This window comes from Strongylocentrotus purpuratus, unplaced genomic scaffold (assembly GCF_000002235.5).
Source record: "Strongylocentrotus purpuratus isolate Spur 01 unplaced genomic scaffold, Spur_5.0 spur5_scaffold_15, whole genome shotgun sequence".
In the NCBI taxonomy this organism is placed as follows: domain Eukaryota; kingdom Metazoa; phylum Echinodermata; class Echinoidea; order Camarodonta; family Strongylocentrotidae; genus Strongylocentrotus; species Strongylocentrotus purpuratus.
The window spans coordinates 6914115-6941450 of record NW_022145600.1 but is presented as its reverse complement, the minus strand read 5'-3'; the positions used below and the strand labels follow the sequence as shown (position 1 = coordinate 6941450).

Below are 27336 nucleotides of genomic sequence, written 5' to 3'. Positions count from 1 at the left end.
AAAAAAAAAAAAAAAAAAAAAAATAGTTTTTTTTTTTTTTTTTTTTTTTTGGTTGTTGTTGATGTTTTGTTGCCGAAAACCCACGCGGGGAAGGACCTTCATTTAACATCGAGGTGCAGTTAAAGGCGCTGATTTGTGCTTGTAAACTTGTCACAAATAATAGTAACAATGTCGTTTTTAGAAGAATGTGTAAGATCATTAATGTAAATTAAACACAATAGAGTACCTATGGTACCAATGGTGTACCTTGTGGTACACCATTTGTTATAGAAAAAAAATTGAGGAATTATTATTATAAACTACATATTGAGATCTGTCAGAAAGATTACTTTCAAACAAAGATGACAGACAAATTTGAGTGTTGTTGTAGTTTCCGAGTGGTGAGTCAACACACTGATTACTGAGCTGGAAGACATTGCCAGGCATAGCGCCATAAATAAAATTTAAAAAAAAAAAAAAAAAAAAAAAATTTACTCTTTCGCCGCATAGGCCGCACCCCGACTTTTTGATATTTTCTCTTCCAAAAATACTGCGGCCTATACGCCGGCAAATACGGTAATCAGTGAGTTTCCTTTGATTCTGTGTGAATTCTTCATTCTTTTGCATTTTCTGTCATTACCAATACCAGAGTACCTTTAATCTCAACCAAAATAAACAAACAAATAACAAAAACACTTGAACTGGTCATTACTCGTCTAGATTCCATCAATCCCATTTCTTGTCTCTCAGCGGCATATTGAAGAACCCATCTAGAACGCCCTTTAGCAATGCAAGTGACCATATTCTAATTCAGTTTAACCTGATGTCAGGACTAATGGGGCGTTGCAAGAAAGTTGCAATCGATTGCAAGTTGCAAAATTTGCAAATGATATTTGCAATCGATTGGAACTCAACTTTCTGGCAACGCCCCACTAGTCTCCTAAATTTCCTAGGAGTTTGTTCAGATTAAAGTTTTAAGAATTATATTAAGTTAACTAGATCTAGCTTTTATTCTCCCCCTCCTCTTACTAATTGCATGATGCAAAAAAATTGAGTTGCGATTAATTGCAAATTTGCAATTAATCGCAAGACTTACGCTTGGTTTGGGGGATTTGCAATTGATTGCAACTTTCTTGCAAAGCCCCATTAGTCATGTTTAGCAATGGGAAAATATGTAGACCTTGAGTCTTTCTTCCTTTGTTGAACTTAACTTTAGGCCAAGCTTTAACCAGGATCAGGTTTAAAGTTTAGTAAAATGCAGACCTATAACTTAATAGCGGGCACCTTTCATTCTTCCCCTTGAGGCCTTACAGACAGGTTTAATTACTAAAACCCCAAAAAAGAAGTTTAATTAATAACTTCTCTCTTGTTCTGGCACAATCATCGCTATGTTTAGCATCATTAGAAAGTGTGTTTATTCCTCATGACATCATACTTTTCAAGATGTTACAGTCGCGGAATGTGCATTTCATCAAATTAAGGTGCAAGGTCAAAAGTTAAAAGTTGCAAAATGCACTGCTCTTTTCGGCTGTGCATTCTTCTTTCTTTGAAGAGTGTAGGGGCTGCTGTGTAGTGCACTACATAATAATAATACCAGTGCTTTCCGGTGCATTTTGCAACTCTTCACTTTTGACCCTGCCCCTTATTCTGATGAACTGCTCATTCCATGGCTGCAAAATCACAACAAATATGGTATCATCTGAAAGAGGAGTAAACATCCCATCTAATGATACTAAACAAAGTGATAATTATCTCATGACAAGAGAGATATAAACTCAAGTTTTATTTAGTAATCATCAACATCGGCTGCTATCGACTCAAGCATTCATGCTTACGATAGTTGGTCTCTGCACTTATCTTGATTCTTCTACTTGCCTCCATACTTTCAAGTTTTCAATTATATATATATATATATACAGTCAAACCTGCTTTAGTGACCACCTGTCTACAAGGACCAGACTTTTTGTTTCCCTTGAAAATGGTTTCTCATTGAAACATGCTTTAAAGGAACCAGTCTACAAAGACCACTTTTTGCGTTTCCCTTGGGCAGTCGCTATAGACAGGTTTGACTGTATATGTATTTGTATGTGTGTGTATTTCAGTTGTCACTCTTTATGTAAATCAATTATATTATTATACTTTTATTGTTATTTGATTGTTTTGGATTTGATTTATCAATAAATGTAGTAACATCTGCTAAAAATAACAAAAAAAGCGTCTTACCTTTGCTTTCTTTGCTGGCTTCGCGGGCGATGAATCCTCCTCCTCTTCTTCCTCATCCTCGTCATCCATGCCCTCCTCATCCTCATCATCCTCCTCGCTGTTAGAAGAAAATAGAAATCACTGTCATCTTCATCGCCATCATCTTCATAATCATCATTATACAACATAAAGATGAGAAGAAACAAAGAAACATGCTTTGAATGCAATTTCTGAAATGGATACAAGATGTTGGGTGGTCTGAAGATCATTTATTGAATTAAGAGCATGATGATCTTTCACACACAATTTGGGCGGAAGAAAATTCACACTTCCCCCATCCTGGTACAAGAAATGAAGTAAATCCTCTGGCCTTTTCCATTAAAGACCATGAGTTTTATGCCCAACATCAAATAGATGCCAACTATTCAAACATTCCACAATGCTGGGCTCAACAACAAAAACAAACTAGATGGATCTTTGAAAATTATGCCTCTGCCATTGAGCGATTTTATTTAAAATTCAAGTTTCATTTTAATCCATTAATAGGTTCTCAGAATATCTTGATTAAGTTGATTACAAGCTATTTTTCAGATACATGTATGACCCTTTGATATTTGACCTCATGACCCTAACATCTAATCAGTTCATTGGCTCTGCAACATACATACATGTTCTGAGTTTGATAGTAATCCATCCGTCGGTTCTAATGTTAATACGATCACAAGTTATTTTTGCATACATAATGAGCCCCATGACCTTTGACCTCATGACCCTAAACTTCATAATGGATGCATAAAGATTATTATCGTCAATATGTCATTATAATTCAAAATATCAGTGTGAAAATGCAAGGTCTACATTGCTTGAAGTATGTAACAAAGATGATAACAGAAAGAAAAATCATCCCCTATTTTAGAAAAAGAAATTTTGCATCATAAAAAGTCTTCATCTTATTTTTACTTCACAATCTAAATGTTTAAGAGTTGATTTTTTAAACTTTTTTATCTTCGGAGGGCAAACAATAGACAATTTATGAAATCTCCATCCTCGTATTCATGAAGCAGACAAAACACCTTTAACTTCAAAACGTGTGAATATATCTCTCTAAATCATCCCATCCTCTTCATTACAATCAATTCTCACTTTCCCTTTCTATGAAAAGGTCAAAACTCTTGATGACCCTGTCCTCGTCTCCCCGACCCATCCCGCCGCCAAGCATCCACCATAAACCAATTCTCCTTGATTTGTATCACAACAGCCCCAGGAATGTGGCGTCAATTTCGACGGCTTCCAAACGAATCTCCCCTCTCGCTTCCAGGACGATAGCATCACTCTTCGCAAGCCAAACTTCCCCCAACGGTTTCAAAACCGTTGCGACAAGGATGCACACCGGGGGATCAAGACCATGTCATAATTTGTGTCATCTTTTCCTGGCAGGTCCCCCCTGATGTCCCCTCGCACAACAAGGAAGATAAGACGGTGGCCTTAATCAGTGCCAGGCGCCCGGGGCCGTGCACTTTTAATCGACAGGATCTGGTGCGGAATGGAAAACAGACCCCAATCAGTGCAGGATAGGAAATGTCTCATAAAAGACGAGATAGGGGGCAGACGTACAAGAATGATTTCCTGCGTCAAATCGGCTTCTCAACCGATAACAATGATTCATGGCATCAGCATCTACAGGACAGGGCAACGCTCTGGTGTGAGATGAAAGATGGATGAACCCTTTTTCTATAATCCATCGACATCGGTTCATTTCCTTTCTGATGGCTATCTTACATAAGTTTTCTCATACAAAGTTGCAACAGGGATTTTTTTTCTTCTCTGTCCTACGATTTTTAAATACCAAAATACACCTGGCATAAGGTATTTGGACAGAAATTATGCCAACACGTTTCTTTGAAATTCTATATTCTTAATCTGCATGGGAAAACAATAACTTATTTCTATCCAGTGTGTCATCTACTCACAAAAATTATTTTAAAAGGGTTGATTTTTCTTCTTAAAATTTCAATATCAAAATCATAAATCCTAATCAAAACAAAATAACATGTAAGCAAACATTGTGTAGAAAATAAGTAGGTTTTTTGTGCTTGTGCCTTTTTTGTTCGTGGGTGATTCTATCCCCTATTTCATAAATCTTTAGGGACTTTATTTCATCCAAAAATTTTATCAAGGTTAAGAACAGGAGGATCAATAGTTATGAATGGCTGAATGAAATTAAAGATGCATGGGAGTGGGCTCTCACGGGAATTTGACACCTTTCGGGCGTTTACCCAATAACAGGTGTTGACAATCACCAGGATTAGCCTTCAGATTTATGACCAACAGGTGGTTATCTCATCAAATCAGTTCTCAATTAACATAAGAAAAAGAGGATCATGGGGGACCAATGGTCAGCGATTAGGCATTGTTTTCTATATAGAGGACGCAAGTAACTATAAGTAGTGTAGTGGGGCTTTAAAAGTCGCCAAATTGGCAGTGCAGAAGCCTTCATTAACCAGCGAAGTTGTAAACAGGTCTGTTTCCAAGTACACTGTATGTTGCGAAGTAGCCGGGGATGTTGTTAGTTAGGTACTCCACACATGTACCCATCATCTTACATTTGTAGATTATTTACGTCTAGCAACTGCCAAATAACATCTTCATCAAAATGATGTGCACCAGTTCCAAAATCAAACCAGATTTTGGGCGAGTCTATTTATATCACTTGCCACTACTGTACAAATTACAGGCATACTGTGGGCAGGGGCATCACCAGAATATTTTGAACGGGGTAGGGGATGCTGGAGCTTACATGCATACCTGCCAACATTTGAAAATGAGAATTAAGAATTTTTAGCACGGTATGTCTTCGAAAATAAGAAATCTGTACCCTTAACAGGCGTTCGCACATGCAGCGGCAGTGTAACTGGCAATACGCAGTTAATCTGTGCAAAAAAGCGAATACAAATTCACTGCTCAATCATGCAGCCCTTCAACGCATGCAATATGTGAACTCTCACATCGAGGCATATGATAAAACAAGCTTAATTTGGCTTAAGCAACACAAACAACAAAAAAAAAAAAAAAAAAAAAAAAAAAAAAAAAAAAAAAAAAAAAAAAAAAAACTTTTTAGGGGGTCCTAAAAATCCAGAAAAACGGGATATTCCGGATTATTCGGGAGGGTTGGCAGGTATGTTACATGTACAGCTGTATGTGTTAGCTGGCAAGTGTGCAGAAAGTCTTCTTTTTCTTTCAAACGACCCCCCCCCCCCCAAAAAAAAAAGGTCTTCAAAATTTTGAATCAAGCAGACAATGTTAATTTAATATGCCTCCAGATTTGCAAATGGCTGACAGAGATTTTGAAGAAGAAAAAAAAAAAACGGAAAGGAGGGGGAAGGGGAGGTTTATGATTTCCTCTACTGACGCCCCTTCAATTATTTGATGAGTTACTACAGCTATACTTACTCATCATCTTCGTCATCATCATCTCCTAAAGCCATCTGGAAAACAAGAAAAACAAGAAAACCAATGACATATAACTTACTTGTAATCAGATATAAACATGAACAGGTTGCAGATAGAAATTTGTAGACAATTGTTTTGAAAAGACAGCTAATCTGGCACAAGGTCATTATTTATTCAATTATGAGACAATAGCTATAAATATATGGCTGGATTATGCTATAAACTGCTAATCAAAGACAGCCATGTAAAGATTCTTCCATATAATATTTAATATATTCTAAAAAGCACCACTGTTTAACCACTGGTAGTTATTTGCTTTCAGAAGTGTGAACAATCGCCACAAACACTGATTTTATTCAATACTGAAGCATCACTGGACACAATTACCAACTGTTCATGTTCATATTCATATCAGGATAATGTAGGGAAGGTTGCTTCTTCACCTTTAATCTCATGAATTTTGATTTGTTTTCAGAAGATGCATTGATTTTGAGAACATATCTTTATCATTGGAAATATGCATCAATTTTCATGAACATATATTTTCAGAAATAAAATTCAAAATGTTGCTAAAACAATAAACGCACTACAAGGAAACATGGTAGAATAAAAATATACTGTAATATGACTACTTTACTGAGCTTTGCTCAAATGTGGCAATATACAAATGGTTATGACAACTGACAAGATCAAAAGATCTTGACGGAGACAGAGACTAAATGAAAACATAACAAACAAAAATTAGTAATGGCTATTTTTGATGTTATTGGTGCATTGAAAGGTTAAAAATTTCAACAAACAAGTGAACAGGAATAGACACTTTTGACTAAAAATCTTCAGATATGAGTAATTATGCACACTGACTTAGTGATGGGAAGGATACTTTCATTAATACTGCACATGACACTGTTATTACTTCGTCCTTAACAAACACCTAATACTTTGATTATTACCATTGTGCATATACATGTACAACACATTAAGTGACTCTGTAACATTGCCTCAGATTCTGAAAAAAAATCCCTGATTTAGTTCATGCTGCAATCATAAATAGGGACTTTTAGATTTGCATGTCGACATAGTGGACTGCTACGTGCGACGTCCTTTTAAGACACTACTTTTAAGGCACAACATGGCAAAAATTGTTTTGTTTACTTGACTGCATGTCACAGATGGCACAACTTAGCATGATGAGAGGTATTGGAGGAACAAAATTCATGTGCCTTCATTTAACGGTTAAAACAATACAAATTCACAAATCACTCCTAAACTGCTTGAGCCTGTCGGAATTTAGGATCACAATGAAGATGAAATAAGAAATGGATGTCGTGCTCATAAAGATTTCTCATTGTATGTTCCTTTCTGCCTCCGATGGATAACTCTTTGTTTGGCTAAAGAGAGTGAGAGGTTGAGGAAGTTTAACACATTAATGAGTTAGTAAAAACTTATAAGGATGGATGAAGAAAAAAAGTAGGAAAGATTATCTTGAATGACATCAAATTCACAAAATAAATATAAACCATCAAGAAATAGTACTGTATGGTAGAATACGAGAACCATGTTAGTTATTCATCACATTATTTAGGAAGGACAAAATGTGAAAAAGTAAAAGATACCAAATAAAACCAAATGGACAGATACAGCACAGATATGAAAATAAAGAATATCACAAATTCAATAATGCAAATGTGAATTTGTATGTCGACGAGTACCAACTGCAACTAAATATACAAGCACATCACAAAATAAAAACTGAGGAATATAAACCTCTTCATCATCTTCTTCCTCCTCTTCTTCATCTTCTTCTTCTTCTTCTTCCCCACTGGTAGCTTCCTCCTCCTCCTCCTCATCTCCAACCTTGTAATCTTCATCTTCTTCATCATCCTCGTCATCGTCAATGGCATGACCATTCTCGACGGAACCGTTGGGAACCTTCCTCTTGCTCGTTCCATCCTTGTCGACCTTAGCAAGCTCAAAGGATAAATGATTACCAGGTTAGAACAAGTATAGCAATGTAATGTCGTCATCTCCTTCATTATCGTCGTCATCGTCGGCATGACCATTCTCGATGAAACCATTTAGAACTTTCTTCTTGCTTGTTCTGTCCCTCTCGACCTTAGCAAGCTCAAAGGATAAATAATTACCAGGTTCGAACAAGTATAGCAATGTAATGTCGTCGTCTCCTTCATCATCGTCGTCATCGTCAATGGCATGACCGTTCTTGATGGAACCGTTCGGAACTTTCTTCTTGCTTGTTCCGTCCCTCTCGACCTTAGCAAGCTCAAAGGATAAGAATTCACATTAAAAATAATTGCCAGGTTAGAACAAGTATAGCAGTGTAATGTCGTCGTCTCCTTCGTCAGCTCTGTAATCATCTTCGTGGTCGTTCTTGATGGAACCGTTTGGAAACTTCCTTTTGTCCAGTCCTTGCTGTTCCTAGCAAGCTCAAAGAATATGAATTCATACTCCAAATGAGTAAAAAAAAAAATTAGAATAAGTACAGCAATTAATTGTGATCGTCACCTACTTCATCGTCATGGTTGCTGTGATTGTTCTCAATGGGACTGTTGGGGATTTTCCTCAAGCTTGTCCTAGCATTGTCAACCTTAGCAAGCCTGAAGAATAAGAATTGATACTCCAAATGAGTATAGGATTAAAACATGGGGAGATTACTAGTGGAAGGAAGAGGTTGATAGTGAAGAGTAGAAGATGGGGATAGAAAAGAATGATTAGGAGAAGAAAGGAAAACAACAAAAAGCAGGAAGGATGGAGGCGCGATAGCTCAGTCGGTAAAGCAGTGGTCTTGTGATCCGGTGACCCAGGTTCGAAATCAAGTCGATGCGCTAGTGCCCTTTGGTAAGGCATTAATCCTCATTACCAGGTCCCTCGGAGAGGACTTAAAGCTGTCGGCCGTCTGGTTGCTTACTTACAAGCATTTATGCTTTCTTAGCAGTCAGGTTAAATAACCACCACCACAATAATAGTCTTACATGTTGGATTATCCTGATTTGTTGAAGTTCCGTAAGGATAATTGGAGGTAAGAAAGAAGGGTTATTTTGAAAAGAGGAAAGATGAAAATATTCTTGCTTCGGCAAAACCCTCAGACCAGCAGTTGGTGAGAGTAAAGAATACTTCTTCTTGAGCCTACCAATAATAAGAAATTTTTACCAAGTTGGACCATTCCTGAAGATGCTGCTATGACAAGGAATACATATTAAATACTTTCATAGAGAGCTCTTGGAAAGATGTGTCATGATCCTTCTTGTTATTTCCCCACAGAAGGCGACTTCTTTATTGTCCTATAGGATCTACAGCATTTTGATTCTTAAAATGTGCTGTAAAAAAAATGCAGAGTGAGTAAACATTTGAGGGTTCATGCTCTACCTTCAAACACATAATGTAAGACAACCAATAATTAAACTTCTTGATGTTTACAAGCACTGCGCATTACCTTCCGAGCTACACGTATCAGCACATATCTCGTCTTCTCCACCTTCCTAACACCACACAAAACGATAGACAAACAAACAATAGACAAACACAGCGAGCAAGAATGGGGCCCGAGTGGGGTGGGGTGGGATGGGAGTGGGAACTAAAGAGGAAGCAAGTTGGTGTCTATACTACTTCAAACAAACCTTCCAATCTATAGCATCTTCGTCGTCTTCGTCATCCTCATCATCATCGTCCTCGTCATCAAAAGCAGGTTTTTTGGACATCTTGAAACAAAAAAAAGAGTGCGAGGCAAAAATTGTTGTTAATGCGTATAAAAGAATTGTCTCTCCTGTGGCTGCGGGCATGATAATGAAGCTGAGAAGAAAAATGTGGTCTCATCACTGAATACAAGCCAGCAAATTAAGTTGTATTTAGGAAGCAAAGATCTTCACTAAAGCAATGAACGATCACCATTATCTGTGTCTTAAACTACTGGTGTACACCTATTCATTTGCAAATTAAAACTCAACTGAATACCAACATGATTAAAACATATTAAATGCCACACCATTTCAAAATTTGAACAAAACTTAGCGGTCTAACTCAATTCATATATTGTTGCTTGATCACAAACAATATAATTATGCAGGGAAAAAAAAAAATTATTAGCGTATGAAGACAAAAAACAGCCTGCATCATGCTAGTGAATCAAAATGGGACATGCGATAAATGAATTCAGAATAAAACCGGATGAAATATGATCAAAGTTCAAACTGCGACTACACACGAGCAGAAACAATGCACCGATTGATATACAACACATGCAAAATCTTCAAACCAACGGTGGCACAGTTCCTTAAATTAAATTTTTGTTGTTTACATTCTGCAATTTCACAAGGAACACAAACCGTTTGAAGCCCCACTGCACTAGTTTGGCCAGGAGGAATTAGACCTCCCTGCATGATCACTGACAGGTGGTTATCTCCTCAAAAAAGCTCTCAATTAACATAAGAAAAAGGGGATCATGGAGATCATTGGTCACCGATTAGGCATTGTTTGCTATATAGAGGGCGCAAGGAGCTATAAGTAGTGCAGTGGGGCTTTAAAGTAATTAATCATTGCATACAATCTTACATTCTTCTTTGACTGTTCAATGGCGGTTCTTTTACATGTTCTTTTCTGCATCCCTTATACTAACCTTCTTTGCTGGACCTTTAGCAGATGGAGCCGGTCTTTTCTTTCCCTTTGCGGTCTGTATCTCTTCTTCTTCCTCCTCCTCCTCATCGTCATCCTCATCTTCATCCTCATCTAGTTCATCTCCTTTTCCTTTCATGCGACCCTTTACATCATTTAAACAAAAGGAACAAGAAGAAACAGATACAGGAAACAGATGTTAGATGCAATTGCAATAAGCCACCTCAAGTACAGGGGTGATAGTGAGCACTAAACAAAAATAGGTTTTTTGTTTTCCCCTCAACCACGCTCCCCTTGAGGAAAAAAAAAGAAGAGGATTGCCGGGAAAAAATGGCACCTAACGACATTCCCCCCTTTCGTGTAAGAAAATTTGGGAAATATTGGGAAAATTGGGTAAAAAATAGGGCAAAATAGGGAAAAATAGAGAAAATAAGGGGGAAATCAGGAAGAAAAAAAATCTGGTAAAAAAAATCTGGTAAAAAAAAAAAAAAAAAAAAAAATCAAAAAATCGGGAAACCAATTTAAATCGGGTTTTTATCAGGCCTGCAAGTAACATACATGTAGAAGACCCAACATATGCTAGGGGCTTTGGTTCATCACAGATACAGGATCAGGGAGTAACTGGGTTTTATGTTCTACCTTTGTGGTTAGGGTTATGTATGGTGTTTGGTCAAGTAGCATATAGCATTAGCAGAAATTGATGAGCGTCAAACATTTTCTACAAAGACCGATTTTATCACTTCCATTATCATCGATGTATATGTGAACAACCTCTAACAATTAACGCGGAGGCTTGCATAAAATTTGAATAATTTGTTAGCTCGTCTACATCAAACATCAAGTGCAATTGATTTGTTTAACGTCTCCACATTCATGGAAATGCTTTAGCAAAGTGTTGTACATGTATTATTTTGTTACCTTTACTGCAGCTATCTTCTTGACTATTCTTTTGGGTGATCCCTTCTTCGGCGTCTCCTCTTCTTCCTCGTCCTCCTCTCCTTCGTCTTCATCTTCTAGATCCTCATCTCCCACCTCATATGCCTCTGCACCTTCAAAGTCTTTCCCAAACTCTTCATCCTCTTGTAAATCTGGAAGAAAACAAGAATAAAACATAAGTCATTCGGGGGCACTGTTGAAGCTGAAACAAGTGGTATGACAACAATAAACACATTGACTTGGCATTGTGGTCTTACCTGCAATGACCCCCCCCCCCCCCCCCCAAAGATTTTTTTTTTTTTTTAATTTATTTATATAACCATAATAAAAAAAAATAATAATTAAAATTAAAAATGTAAACAAATAACAAAATAACAAAAAATTATAAAATGCAACAATTTTTTAATCAATTCCATTGGGTTTAAATTGGTCTCTATAGCCATTTCCGAACCAACAAACCTGAATGGCGAAATGATGGAAATGGTCATCATCTCTTGTGAGAATGACAAACAATGCATCAATAAACGCTTTCATCTAAAGTAGTTTACTATCAAGGCTGGATTTCCCTTTAAAGCCTATCAGCACTAGTTTGGCCAGGAGGGATTAGACCTCCCTGCGTGGTCACTGACAGGTGGTTATCTCATCAAATCAGATCTCAATTAACATAAGAAAAAGGGGACCATGGGGGACCAATGGCCACCTGTTAGGCATTGTTTGCTATATAGAGGGCGCAAGTAGCTGTAAGTAGTGCAGTGGGGCTTTAATAGCATTGAGCCCTACCAGACGTTCTGCAACCCTAAGATCTTACCTAAGGCATGCTGTCCACTGAGATACACGGGACCCGAGCCGAGGGCTAGTTTGAATGTGACGGGAGGCTGAAGACCAATGTCCAAATTTGTCTGTAAAATCCAGAAAATGGAAATAAAACTTATCAATATATCTGTACGATCAGCAAAATAGACATAACAAATAAGTTAAGTTTTATGATTCAATGTGAAGTAAACAAGAATTTTGCCTTGTTCCATGGAAGGTGATTTTCCCCCTTCTCAATGAAAAAAAACATTAAACTTTGTTTGGAAGAATGTGAATAGTACGGTATAGTTTTACTATGCACACACTACACACACATGTATTGGGATATTTTCATTACCGGTAATTAAAAGAGACATTCACATTCAACCAAGAGGATTCTATATTTAACCAATCTTTCAACCTACAAATGTAAAGGGATAATGTACATAATACAGAATAGCACTCATATTATAATTCATCTAATTTCTGATATGTAATGTATGTTATGCATAATTAGAGAGAAAAGAACCAGGAGAATTCATAACATTTTTGCGACAGTCACTAATGGTTTGGGAAACCCACTTCTATGCAGTGTCATCTCAGGAAAGTAGATGAATAACATTTTACCATCCCTACCGAGACCCATTTAATTTAATTTGAATAAATTAATACCAAGCTTGAAGATAAAGTTGAGTTATGGTCATGCAATTGCATTGTGAAAGAAACGTTGTGGAATCGATCAGAAAAGGTTGATCATCTAGCATATAAGTATTGGTGTGTACTACAAGGTTCTGGAATCATCAAAATGATAAGAAATTTGGCCCAGTCTAGGTAAAGTTACAAGCACTGTATACGGAAAGATGTATATGGGACTACGCGACACGTGCGTTATATCTATCAGGTCCAGATAGATATAATACTGTACCAAATATATCAAATAGTAGGCGGTTTTTCAGCAAAATTTGAATGATCACGTATTAGTCATAACATTCTTTCACATGATTGGTAATAAGAGCTTCCATTTCATTTTTTGAGAGGGGGGCATTTCCAAAACTGGCCTTTACCTTTGATCTCAACTGTTGAAGAGATTTGCCGTCAGACTGTCAAACTGACCAGCCTCCTAATCCTCACACAATATTGGTTTTATTTGATGTTTCTCAATGACACTCGATTGCCTAAATCTGTTAATCCCCTACTCTGTGAGTATAAACTCATAATGTACATCAGCATTTTTTAGTTTTCTTTCACACATAATGATGCCGTACCTAAAACCTCTCATGTCGACATTCCTCTACCAAGTTTTAGGCACTTTTCAATTCAAGACTTAGGGTACTTAATACTACTTTCAAAACCATTACCACTCTTTCTCTCTCTCTCTCTCTCACTCTCTCTAACTCATTCTTATTTTCTTTTTCTCTCTCTATCTTTCTCTTACTAGCACGCTCTCTCTCTCTCTATCTATTATTCTCTCACTAACACGCTCTCTCTCTTTTTCTTCTATCTTTCTTTCTCTCACTAACTCTCTATCTCCATCTCTTTCACTCTCTCTGTCTCTCTCTCTCTCTGTCTGTCTCTCTGTCTCTCTCTCTCACTAACACGCTCTCTCTCTTTTTTTTCTATCTTTCTCTCACTAACTCTCCATCTCCATCTCTTTCACTCTCTTCTGTCTCTCTTTCTCTGTCTCTCTATCTATTATTCTCTCACTAACACGCTCTCTCTTTCTCTTTATCTTTCTCTCACTAACTCTCTCTCTCTCTCTATCTCCATCTCTTTCACTCTCTCTGTCTGTCTCTGTCTCTCTCTTTCTCTCTCTAAAGGAGCGAGCTGAGCTGCGTGAGTTCGCCTGTGGTCAAGACGTGTCAGATTAGCCCAAACCCGAGAAGACACCCAATTATGGGCTTGAGAATGCCACCCTTTGAAACGCCCTTTCTTCCTCCCGAAATATCAATTTACGGATTAAGGCTTTCCTTCTTGCACACAAAGGGTTATTCACTGACAAGTATGACTGTAATGGTGAAAGTAGAGGTATTAGGGACTCGGCTCACAATGTTGCCGTTAGTATACTAGTATTAAACATGGGTGGGTTTTAAGGGAACATTAGTCATTAAAGGATTTGTAGACAGTAATGGCTCTTGGGTACTTGAAACTCACAAGAGGATGACTGTCTGAGTTGGCACCCCCAAAAAGGCCTATTTAGACAGCCCAAAACCATTTTGAAAGATCATCAATTTTTTGACCGCCATTTACACTATTAAAAAAAAATGTTGCTCATTCATATGTTGAGGTGAGTATCGCGCATGCGCCACTTATCGCTGCTCTACATTCTTCCAGAAACCGGAATCATTCACAGATGTTTCGAGAGCAGGCATTTACACTGCAAAAAATCTGTAAAATTGCTGCAGGCTTTTAATTTTTTTTTCTCATTTTTTTTTCTTCGTGATTGCCGGTAGTTGCTTAGCAAAGAAAAGAAGAGAGAAAGAAAAAAATTGACAAAGAAAAAGTTAGAGAAGTAGGAATGTGATGAAAAATGTGCAGAAAAGGGGAGTGAAAAAGAAAAGAATATAGACAATGAGCACAGATAAGGAGAGAGAGAGAGAGATTGATAGACAAACAGATATTGGAGATCCATGAAGACAGAGCCATAAAGACTTTAAAACCATTAGCAACTAGATATTGTGTCAAAATGGCCTATTACTCACTGGAATATATATGAATATATGAAACATGCACTTTTTTTCTATGCAGTATCCTACTGTAGACTTTGTAAGGATTACGCACGTATAACATTATCAAGGTAGACCCTAGAACGGACACTATAGCGAGTTGAAAGTGGGCAAGTGAGTAAAAGGAGGGGCGGTTTCAGGTGGTTTAGTTGCTAAAGGGTTAAAGTAGACACATTTCTTGATAGGGAGTGGACCAGAGTCGATTGCCACAGCTGTCACCGAAATTTCACTCATGTTAAGGTAAGAAGGTCAACAGCAAAAATCTGGAAACTGTATGCATGCATGGACAATAAAAAAAGTAGCCCGATACATGTCACGAAAACCAAAGATTGTTGAAATTTGAAGTCCTACTCCATTTAGTTTAATTCCACAAGAAAAGTTTGATCAATGACCAATTTCCTGCTTGTCACACATTGACCAAGGGCAATAATATTGTTTTATTAAGTTACAGAAGCAAATTCAAGAAAAAGAGTCATCACCAAGTATAAGTGGGACTACAGTTCCTATTTTACTTGTGGACTTGAAAATAAAGTTGAGTTCTGGTCATTCAATTGCATTGTGAAGGAAACGGTGAGGAATTGATCAGAAAATGTTGATCATGTAGCATATAAGAATTGGTGTGTACTGCAAGGTCCCGGAGTCATCTAAATGATAAGAAATTTGGCCCAGTCTTGGTAAAGTAATAAGCACTGTACACAGAAAGATGTATAAGGGACTACACAAACATGTGGCACAAAAATCAGGACTCATTTTTAAGCTGTTACTTGTCATATACCCCATTCACAGTGGCCTCAAACACCGCGACAGCAGCGGGACTGTCCCGCTGCTGTCGCGGTGTTGTCTTCAGTGTGAAGGCTCGGACCCGTTATAAACTATCGCGGGATAACACCGCCTCGCGATAACGCCGCGACAAACTATCGCTAGGTTCGCCTAGCTACAGCAGCGGGACAGTCCCGCTGCTGTCGCGGTGTTTACTCAGTGTGAAGGCTCTCCGCTATAACACCACGACAAACACGTGTGATTTGTTTACTTACCTATCACTGACCTCTTTTCTCCAGCAATGGGGAACATAAAGCGAAATAGAAATAAAGTAACCAGTGGATTCAAATTGATTTTATTATTATGTAGATATTATAATTATCCAAATAAAAATATTTCACACTTCAAAAAATTAAAATATTCTGACTGGAAGCAATAAAAATGCTAGAATGAAAGCGACAGCAATACGTAAAAGTATAGATAGATCCATAGCTAAATCGAGCTAGCTACATGAGGAAGAGTGTGTAAAGTACAGCTAGCGCGCGCAATTTCAAGCAATCGAAAACCCCGCGCTGAAGTATTTCCGGTCATATCGGGGTCACTCGCGGGTCATGAGCCATGCATACACGTGTTTGTTACGGAGGTAATAAAAATCACCCGCTGCAGCGTGAATAGGTACATGATATTTATCCCGCTGCTGCAGCGGGATAACTTTTCTACTGTGAATGCATTTGTAGCGGTGTTATGGCGGTGTCGCCGCTCCGCTACAACGCCGCTACAAATTTCAAAACCACTGTGAATGGGGTAATATTTAGAATATGAAGGCATTTGAAGAGCCATGCTTTTTTAGGGAACATTTTTTCACTGATGTTCTTCGACACTTGCCCCTTGAGCATTTGACTGTCAAGTGGATTTGGTGCCTTATAAATCTTATGTATTATTATATTATTATTAATAACAACAAAAACACTCAGAAATTATTTTTTCACCTCTCCCCAGAGCTCAACGTTCTCTAAAATCAAGTTTAATTTTTTTTTTTTTTTAATAGAACCAAAAGCCACGATAAAACCCCTCTAATTGATTAAATTACCAACAAATAATACATCTGCAATATGTCTCTCTCTCCCCTTCTAAAGTAATAGTCATTTAAATCTTTAACAAATGAGAGAGAAAAAGAGGGGAAGCTTTGCTATTACATTTGCACATCGACACATACCATACCTTTTTAAAGTCATGGCTGACCAATGTGGTTTTGGTACAACAACTGAATCTAAATACAGGTACGCTGGGTCTTACCTATTTGATTGTTCTGGATTTAAGGATCGCATATCATTTTACTTTTCGCATAATTGATCCCATATCAGGGGGGAAGAAAGTATGGATTTGTGAACAATGGATCGGTGGAAATTAAAGACTTGTGGGTTTGTGTACGAAGATATTAGAGGTGTCCATCAAAAAATGGAAGGCATTGTGGGAGGAAATCTGTTCACTTCCTCCATGACCAGAGTCACAAAGACCCATTCATAAATGTAGCACTGAACAACCGAGCAGTCGGAAACAGTCAAACAGAATCCTTCTCCATGCAAGCTACTGCATGTTTTAGGGATAACAGAATATTTCTAGAATGAACTCATCCTTTACAAGATTATGGTCATGGTTAGAACTGAATGACCCATTATGAGACATTAGTAACCAGAGCGCTCTTGGTGGAAGTTTGATTTAGGGATAACCGAATTTCCCTTTTTTCCTAAAATTCACTGATCCTGCGAAACTGAGTGCTTTCATTCACTATCCATCACCAAATCGAGCTCATGGTGAAAGCTTGATTGGCAGGTGGCTGGACAGATATCAGCGTCGCTTTGAAATTCATCCAGGTATCGGGTTTACGATGGAATGCCAGTGAAAATGAAAGAATGACAAATTCCCAATTTTCCCAAATGTACATGAGGTACTAATCATTAAAAAAACAGCAGTGAGAATTAATACTACAAGTAACTACATATAAGTTTTAACGGTAGTGTTGTTGATCTTTTTTCTTCTTCATATAAGGAATCCCATACCTCACTCTTGGGAGGGGGGGGGGATCCAAACCTACAATTGTTGCTTCAAATTCGCAAGGGGTTGGGCAGAGTTCAATTCCATAACTAGTAAAGGAAACATTATTTCAAACTAAAAATGTGTTTGATCTTTGTAGAGTAAACCCACTTTGATAGACAAATTTTACAAGAAATAATTATCATGGAGAAAGTGACCATATTATTCAACTTCTTTATAAAAATGATAAGGCACTTTCAAGGATGGAAACAGAATTATTCTCGAACCTCACTATGTGCTTGCTCCAAACTGCACCCATAATTCATGAACAGTGCACAGGTCTGTAACATTGTCCGCTCTTTATCGAGTGCACACCTCCCTTACTTAATACACCACCACAAGGCTAAATTCCTGGCATAGTTTCCCCCTCTGCCACCGACCACATTCACAACGAGCGCCCTGGCTCATGGACGGAATTTGGTCCTCACCGGGGCCACTTGAGTTGACTTCACATCTCAACATCGTCCCAAAGAGGATTATGCCTAATTCTGACAACTATTTAAGAACTCCACCGAGCATAAAAACTTCATTAGGAGGGTAAAGGAAAGCCCCAAGACATTTCCTTGGTTCTCCGCACCCCTCCCCCTTTTTTCCTTTCTTGCAGTCACTGCTGCATAATATGTGTGTGGACAATAACCGCTTCAGGTTTCAACACACAGTGCTTGTTCGCATTAATCTCTGCGCAAGCCCATTTCCACTAGAAGAAAAAGATCAGGGGGGTGTTTCACCAAGACTAAGATCAAATTTAAGTTGGACTTACTATGGCAGGCTGTTCATGCCACTGTTTGCTCTCACCATTTAATGGCATTGGTCTCTCAAGGGACGTACAAATCACGGTCACATGTCTACAGACCTTACATTTTTGATAATTCATTATTGAAAGAAAAAATATTATCTAAAGATCATAATAGTGAAAGCAAACAGTGGCATGAACAGCCTGCCCTAGTTAAATCCAACTTAAAGTCGATCTTAGTCTTTGTGAATCCCCAGGAGTTTCTGTATATAGGAGAGCTGTGTTCTTAAGATATCATCTGCCGAGAGCCAGAAGGGCATTAACTCTCTACATACGGCTCCGTTTGGTCTTTCTACGTGGTGTGAGAGTAGTTTCAAGGACAGGATAGTAAGACTAGCTTACAATGTCAAATCATTCCATGAGCATGCCCGATTGTATCTTGCTTGTAGGGATAAATCGTCAAGATTATCGCATGCCCAGTTCGGACGTGCTTGCCGTCGAGCGAGGATTCTCTGTGTGTAAATGGTCGCCCCCCAATAATCAATCTTTGCATTGCGATCTAATTCGCACTAAACTGACATGTGTGAACGGGACTATTGGGTGCGAGAGTATCCTCCCTAACCCTAGCTCATATAATTCTGAGATTGGAGAATGGGGCCGACAGGAAAAATATGATGGTTTCATTTGTGTTTTCACAAATGTATTAGTTTCATTGTGCCTTCAGCTAACAGCCTTCCATTCCATTTCAATATTGATATTCAAGACATTCCTCTGCAGAAAGCTGCAAAACGAGATCCTATTTTCACACCATTAGAAAGGCATCGGAAACATAATGTGAACATTTCTTGAATAATGAATACAAACTCTGTTCAGATTCTCTGGCAGATATAGATCTAATGTGTGGAAAAATATGCAATACGAGATGGAATGGGACTTAACAATTCAAACAATAGTGCTTCACTGGTACAAACGCTTGCCAATTTTAGGATTTTAATGATTGATTTTCTATTAACAAAAAATCCCAAGTGTCAAACGTCATATCTTAATAATTTATTACAATTTTCAGCTTGACCTTGGATACAAAGCTTTGTAAACAAGCACAAGTATCTCAAAAGGAAGTCCACCCTGATTTTAAGTTGGTTTAATAACAGACTGAAAATAAGAAAGTTATGAATGTTTGAAGTTGCCAGCAATTGATCACAAATTGGTAACCATGTGACACATCTTGCGAGCTGCCCTCCCGTTTGCTTTTCACTTTGCAACTTAATATCAGGGTGAACTTGCCCTTTAAATGCAATTCTTTGGGAGAAGGGATACTTACGCTCTCATTAAGACCGAGTCTCAGAGAAAGAAGAGGCTGAATGACTGTATCTCCATCAAAGTTGATCGTCTCCACTTCAATCACATTCCTATCATCATCTTTAGCTTCTACCCCAAGGACAGCCTGTAAAGAAAATACGGTAGGAGTGGGAAAGGAAAGAAAAAGAAGGGATACGTGAGAGAAAGACAAGGGATATGAGAGAGAAAGAGAAGGGATACGAGAGAGAAAAAGAGAGAAAGAGAAGGGATACGAGAGAGAAAAAGAGAGAAAGAGAGAGAATGAGAGAGAGATAGAGAGAGGGAGAGGGTGAGAGGGAGCGAGTGAGAGAAAGAGAAAGAAGGGAAAGAGGGGAGAAGACAGACAGGAGGGGAGGGAGAAAGAGCGAGAGATGGAGGGAGGGGAGGGAGGGAGGGAGAGAGAGAGATTAACTATAAAGTATTTCATGACTACACTTACTGTAGGTGCAATTGGAATTTCATAATATCAAACACAAGATGGCGCTAGACCACATTCACAGTGGTATCCACCGATCTCAAATTCTAAGAATTCAAACAGTATGATGTCTTACTACCATTATATCAATCTACATGTATTAACCTCCTTCCCCCCCCCCCTTCATTTTTGTGATACATGTTTCCTTCTGACTCTGAAGATATGTTTAATTTTGAAAAAAAGTAGATAAGTCACATATTCTGAGCATGGAGCCATTTTAAAGGGCGATTTTGCCATGTACACCACAAACTTTTATGACAATCAATAAAATCTGGTTATGTGGCTGGAGTTGTGTTGACACAGAAGAATATTCAATGAAATAGTTTATACCAAAATGTCGACAGAAAAAATGGGTGCCCATAAGGCCAAATATAAAAAACAAACATGTTTAGCGTCCTGTTTTTTCGAAAAATAGGAAGGAGGAGGCCCTTTTCTTTTTTCTTCAAAATGGCCGCACGGTACATTTTCCCTGACAGTCGGCCTATTTTTCAAGATGGCCGCCAACTTTTTTTTTATTTTTTAAATCAGAAATAGATCCATTTTAGCAGTGTTTTTCATGTTTTTTTTCTTTAAAAAAAAATTATTCAAAAAAATTATTCAAAAAAATTCAAAAAAAAAAAATAGGAGGCGGCCCCCAAAAAGGAAGCGGACGGGGACGCTAAACATGTATATTTTTTGTAATGGCCTAACAGCCCTATACTTTACCTGCTTCAGGAAGAGGAAATGGGAAATGGAATCTTCCTCATCATCGTCTTCATCATCCAGGAAGTCAGATTCTGGGTCCCATTTGAAGATCTTCTTATCCTTGGACAGAGTTGCTCCTAATTCAGGGAAGAGACGATAAGAAAGAGTGGAGAATAACCCCCTGTCCACACACAACATTTTCAGTGATTAGCTATACTGTTTCGCGATAGTTTTACGATAAAATTGTGTGTGTGGACGCTCACTACCGATACGTCGTATAATGAAACTAGTCTAACTAAACGCAGGTTTGGGCATCGTTTCGAACTGAAACTCAATAACTAATCACGGAAAATGTTGTGTGTGGACAGGGGGAGTGTAACTAGTGTAACTAACTGGGCCAGGCTTAATGTGACCTCGAGCGAAAGGAGACCAGACCTCTCATTTCTGCTTCCATTTCATGACCGCAGTAGCAAACTGCGCACCTATACGACATTTCGCTGTAGAGTTTCAGGATTACTTTCTTCTGTGTGTGGACATCCTGGAATTTATACGATGATTATTTACATTGGTATATGACGTTTCTTGTGTGTGGACACTCTAAAATTTATACGATGATTCTTTATACGACGTTTCGCTATAGAGTTTTGGGATAAATTATTTTGTGTGTGGACACGCTGTTTAAGGTACGTTATTCTGGATAACGTTTTGAAAAGCATGAGAGGGGCACGAGAGGATTATGAGAGAATTACATTCTCTGGTGACAATGGATCCTAGTTTCCTACTAGAAACTGATTGAATTCTACAAACTTTAACTGCACCAAACCATAACCTTAAAATGAGACTAAATTACAAATTCATGTTGACTATTGTTGATCTGTAATAATGTTGTATATATATACATCACATATCTTTTGAATTTTTGATGTACATTTGTGTCATATTTTATATTACTTTTTTTTGTGTGTGGACACGCTGTTTAAGGTACGTTATTCTGGATAACGTTTTGAAAAGCATGAGAGGGGCACGAGAGGATTATGAGAGAATTACATTCTCTGGTGACAATGGATCCTAGTTTCCTACTAGAAACTGATTGAATTCTACAAACTTTAACTGCACCAAACCATAACCTTAAAATGAGACTAAATTACAAATTCATGTTGACTATTGTTGATCTGTAATAATGTTGTATATATATACATCACATATCTTTTGAATTTTTGATGTACATTTGTGTCATATTTTATATTACTTTTTCTATTACTTTTGTTCCGTCTGCTATGCTCCATCCCTAAAACAAAACCTCCACAAGCAAACAAATTTGGTGACATCATCATGCCAGTCATTCATCAGTCAACTAGATGAACAAAAGACATAGGTAAGTCCCTTCCTATCAACTGACCACCTGTTAACAAAAGACAGTGGTATGTCTTCATATGCACCGACTGAGGACCTTATTGTATCAGCATTGCATGTTTTCATATAATAGCCCTTTGAAACCCTTCTTTTCATGGTGTTGCTTGGGGATTTCTGACATAGCAACTGCTTAAAATGTAATTGAATTTTGAGAGTGGGCATTGTATAAAAACATGCAATGCTATTGTGAACAGGTGGTCAGTTGATAGGAAGGTACATACCAATGTCTTTTGTTCATCTAGCTGACTGATGAATGACTGGCATGATGTCACAAAGGCCATTTGCTTTTGAAGGTTTTTTTTTTGGGGGGGGGGGTGGAGCTTAGAAAGTAGAACACAAGTAATAGAAAAAGTAATATAAAATTTGATATAAATGTACATCAAAAAGTCAAAAGATATGTGATGTATATATTACAGATTAACAAAAGACAACATTTGAATTTGCAATTTACTCACCCTTTAACCTTAAATTCAGGGAAGAGAAGAGATAAAAAGAGTGGGAAATAAATGGTACTTTATTCTGGATCATGTTTCGAAAAGCAAGAGAGGAGCACAAGGGATTATGAAATTCTAAGAGTATAAATGCATCAGATATGCATCCGCTAAAATTAAATTTTAGTGCAAACTTTACTGGCATGATCGTGCCAGTAAAGTTTTCACAGCAGACCCTATGATCAGTTTTTGTCTCTAAAGTGAGAGCCGATCCTACCCGAAGAAGAGGTCTAGACTCAGCTCAGAGTTGATATTCAACTCTCAAATTTCAACAAAGTCCAACGATTCTTGAGAGTGGGAAAAGAAGACCAAGTGACCAGTATGGGCGCTGGTCCGAGAATAAGGACCATCCACATGAATGAGGATCGTCTTCGTAAACACAGACGCGTCCTAAAAACTAAGGATCGTCCGCGAAAATGTGGACGAATCTTATTTCTGATTCGCGCGTTGGCAATGGGAAAAACAGATTCCGCGATGATGCTCCTTGATGCATTTCAAATCGACTTTGTACAGAGACTTTCACGTTATAAACGATAAATCCTTATGAAGACGAACAACCCACAAAAGTAGACGGAGGGTATTTCATTATGCAGAATCTGTTTTTTAATCGCCAGCGTGCGGATCGGAAATCCTACACCTACAGGGCACCGAAGAAGAAAAAAAAGCATTTCGCAGTCGATCATTAGTTTTTAGAAAGCGACTTGTCCGTGTTTACCAGGATATCCTTGTTTATGCTGACAATCTTCACTCTCGGACTAGCGCCCTCTACTGAGTACTGGTGACCAATCATGTCAATGTGTTTCACAAGTTTATATAAAGGCAAAGCACTAGATCTAGGCCTACTGAGCATTTCCATATCCCAATTTCACAACGACAATGACAATGCCATAATTTGCTGAAAAGCTAGGCAATATTTATATTACTAGGTCTAGACCCTTTATTAATAATATTAGTACACATTACGTGTAATTAATTATGTTACAATCATAATCATGATCTGGATCGTTAGGTTGTCACTCATCATGCTCATTCATCATCCGATCATCAACGTTCTCATTACTGATTATAGGTCTAGACCTACATCATTATCACCATCATCATTATCATGAACAGGTTCAGAATAGTTTAGTTTCAATGACAATGCAGACTATCATTTCAATTTAGAGTCTAGGCCTACAATTAGGGCCTAACTTAGGTCTAGACCTATAAAAAATAGAAAAATGAATGAAATAAAAATGACATTTTTTAGTTTGAACTTTTGTTCAAAACTTTGGATTTTCTTCATAACACTTACCCCAGAAATATTCTTTAGCCATGGTGAGATATATTTGTCGTTCGTTAACTGTTTCAATTAACTACAATTAAACCTTGTTTGGCTAATTAGAGCAAGAAATTCAACAGGTGATATTGTGACAGGCGACAGTTCGGCTCGATTCGATGTTACCCACGTGTGGCTAAGCGAGTTGAATATGACTACGAATGTCAACACGTTGCGTACACATGGAAAACACGTATTGAGCAATGCAAAGCATGCTGGCTGTACATTTAAAATGAAAGGACGATTGCGCGAACATCTACTTCCGGGTAGCGTTATTTTTTTATGCGGCACAGATTGGGGCTTTTTTTTTAAAGGGGTCTTGATTTACAGACTAATACTGGTCGTGTGCGTACTAGACAGTATAAGTAGTAGAGGTCAGTTTTTAATAGTGTTATATTTAATCCACTACCGCATGGAAAATCATTACATCAACAATTAAAATCAAATTGGAAATCTGAAGAGGAGGCAGCACGTCAATAAGGAGAACATCACAATAATTAGTCAATAAAACTTAACTAATTTAAACGAAGAGGAATGTTATCTAAACACATAGTTCGCGATGGATATACAACTTCTTCGCAGCGCTAATGCGCTAGCTTAAACATGACTAGTCTCACGTACGTGCAGACACTATTCAGAAGGGAAAGAACGTACTTCCCATAGGTTTAACACGCGCCATGCCCCAATCTGTGCCGCATAAAAAAATAACGCTTCCGGGTAGGCATTTAAAACTACCTCGTCTCCAGAATATTGCTCGTTATTCAAACGCACAGCTCGTTTTGGACCACAGGGATTTAGTATGTATTGCAGATCTACTGTAAAAACAGGAATTACTGGCCTATATTCCAAGATTTCCTCTCTTATCACATATTATCTTATTGCTAACACTTCACATTCATTTTCATTATTCATATCAAGCTTTCTACTCATACCATATCCCCTCCAAAACTTGGTGGGGCCCGACATTGGCTTCTTCTTTTTTCTTTCTTTCTTTAATATGGGCCCCGGCCCCCCCCCCCCAACTCAGTGTTATTTAGGGTACGCATATGCGTCTTCCCAGCGACCCCCCCCCCCCTTTTCAGCAAAAGTCCGGTGTGTAAAGTCAATACGGGTCAACCTTTTTTTTTTGTTATACAAGCCTTTTCCAGCACCCCCCCCCCCCCCTTTTTCAGCAAAAGTCCGGTGCGTAAATTAAGTCAATTTGGGTAGACCTTTTTCTTTTGTTACGAGCCAGAGAGTTTGGGAACACGCATGGTATCCCTCCGTTCACGGAGTAGGGTGGGGGGGGGGGGGGCCTGGATATGGGCCTAAAAACTGAAGTTTTTTGGCCAGTTTCATTGTTTGATCAACACACCACTATTGCCCCACAAGCTACCTCAACCATTTTTTGCTCCATTTTGTATTACCCCTGTCCCCCCCCCCCCCCCCTCTCTCTCACTCACACACACACCTTTGTCTCATCTCTTTTATCCCCTTTCTGGACCCGCTTTCATATAAACTTCCTTCTCATCTCGAACCCTGCCATCAAATCACACAACTCTTCTTACTCCCAACCATTTACCCAAGCCTCTTTGCCATCTCTTCCCCCCCCCCCTTCATCATCTTTCATCATCCCTACTACACCTCTGTAACCCTATCGACATTTTCCTCCAAAGCCAAATTTTAAAGACCGTCAATACTACTGGGCCAGAAGGGATTAGACCACACAGCGAGGTAACTGACAGGTGGCCATCTCATTAACTCAGCTCTCAACTAACATATGAAAAAGAGGACCACGGGGGACCAACAGGCACCAATCGGGGAAGTTTTCTATATAGAGGGAGCAAGTAGCTACAAGTAGGACAGTGGGGCTTTAAGCCAGGGCCCTCTTTCATAAAACTTGTTGTCAATAACAACTGCCATGGATCTATAACGAGTCTACTCATCATAGCCAATTTAAAAAAAAGAGGATTTCACTAGCTGAAAACACTTTTTTACCATGTTATTGACAGCAAGTTTTATGATACAGGTTCATAACTAATCTTCCTCAGGCATCGTCATCAACACAACTCATAATAATAATGATAATCAAGAAAACAAAACACATGTTTTTATATAGATTCTTCCACTTGGAATGGATATTTTTGCATTTACTTCTGTATGAAAGTTCTTTCCATTTTACATATTTACCACAAAATGAAACATATTTACTAACTTGTTGCCATAGTTCCACCGACAACAACATATGTAACGTCATTGCAACATGACTTTTTTCTTCTTTTTTTCAAAAGCAACGAGACAAAAAAAACACATACATGCCACAGTCGGATTAATAATTTGCATGTATGAGAGATTCAATGTCATAATGATATACATCAAAAGGTGTATAAAGTTGAGATAATAAATTCATGTCTCTCCATATATATCAATTCACTAAGGCAATGGATATATCCAAATAACTCTTGTACTGATAGTTCAAATTGATTTTCTTTCCAACAAACTGAAACTTGTGTGCACATTTGAGATAACATCCAACAATTGCAGTCATTTTTTTTCACATCCCCTGCATAAAAGTGCATTTTTTTGACATAAATCATTCTACAGCAATGTTTTGGGGGGATTGCTTCTACCAGTATGCCAGAATCATGAAGCGATGCATATACATTTATAATATATGTACACACAATGAGTTAATCACACTTTACGAACCAGTATAAAATTAATTTGAATAGACAGCCTTAAATTGCGTTAGCATATGCATAGGGTTCCTTCTCAATTCTGCCCTCGTTTCACTCAAACAATATGACAGATGTAACCCTCATTCATGAAGATATATTTACCTTGCATCCTATAGTTTTTTGCTTGTTAAAGATAAAGTTGAGTTCTGGTCATGCAATTGCATTTTGAAAGAAACATTGTGGAATCAATCAGAAAAGGTTGATCATCTAGCATATAATTATTGGTGTGTACTGCAAGGTTCTGGAATCATCAAAATGATAGGAAATTTGGCCCAGTCTTGGTAAAGTTACAAGCACTGTACACAGAGAGATGTATATGGGACTACACAAACATGTGGCGAAAAAATCTGTTCTGATTTTTATGCTGTTACATGCTATGTTTAGAACATCAAGGCATTTGAAAAGAGCCATGCTTTTCAGGGAACATTTTTAATACGACGTTCTTCCACACTTGCATAATAACAATGATAACGCTCACTAATTATTTTTCACCTCTTCCCAGAACTCAACCTTCTATTTAACCCAATCATTGTTAAAATACTTCATTTCAGTTCTTTCGCTACCAGAGAAAAGCTTACCATAAGCAATCTTACAAACTCATTCTTC

General features: G+C 38.0%; 1 protein-coding gene across 6 annotated transcripts in view; it reads right to left on the bottom strand.

Annotated features, from left to right (window-relative positions):
- LOC105443132 (mitotic apparatus protein p62) overlaps window positions 1-24236 on the bottom strand; it is a 55880-nt gene extending 31644 nt beyond the window's left edge. Inside the window, exons 1-9 of one of the 6 annotated variants that reach the window (XM_030985460.1) lie at window positions 23990-24231; window positions 20813-20928; window positions 19616-19738; window positions 12002-12092; window positions 11176-11345; window positions 10262-10402; window positions 9267-9347; window positions 5632-5666; window positions 2203-2299 (exon numbers count right to left, since the gene is read on the bottom strand). In XM_030985460.1, coding sequence (XP_030841320.1) covers window positions 2203-2299; window positions 5632-5666; window positions 9267-9347; window positions 10262-10402; window positions 11176-11345; window positions 12002-12092; window positions 19616-19738; window positions 20813-20928; window positions 23990-24011 — 876 coding nt within the window. In that variant the 5' untranslated portion in view covers window positions 24012-24231. Of the gene's footprint in view, window positions 1-2202; window positions 2300-5631; window positions 5667-7290; window positions 7603-9266; window positions 9348-10261; window positions 10403-11175; window positions 11346-12001; window positions 12093-19615; window positions 19739-20812; window positions 20929-23989 lie in introns of those variants that run through there. The other 5 variants (XM_030985462.1, XM_030985461.1, XM_030985463.1 and 2 more) reach the window with 5 other exon arrangements.
- Between the last annotated feature and the right edge of the window lie 3100 nt (window positions 24237-27336).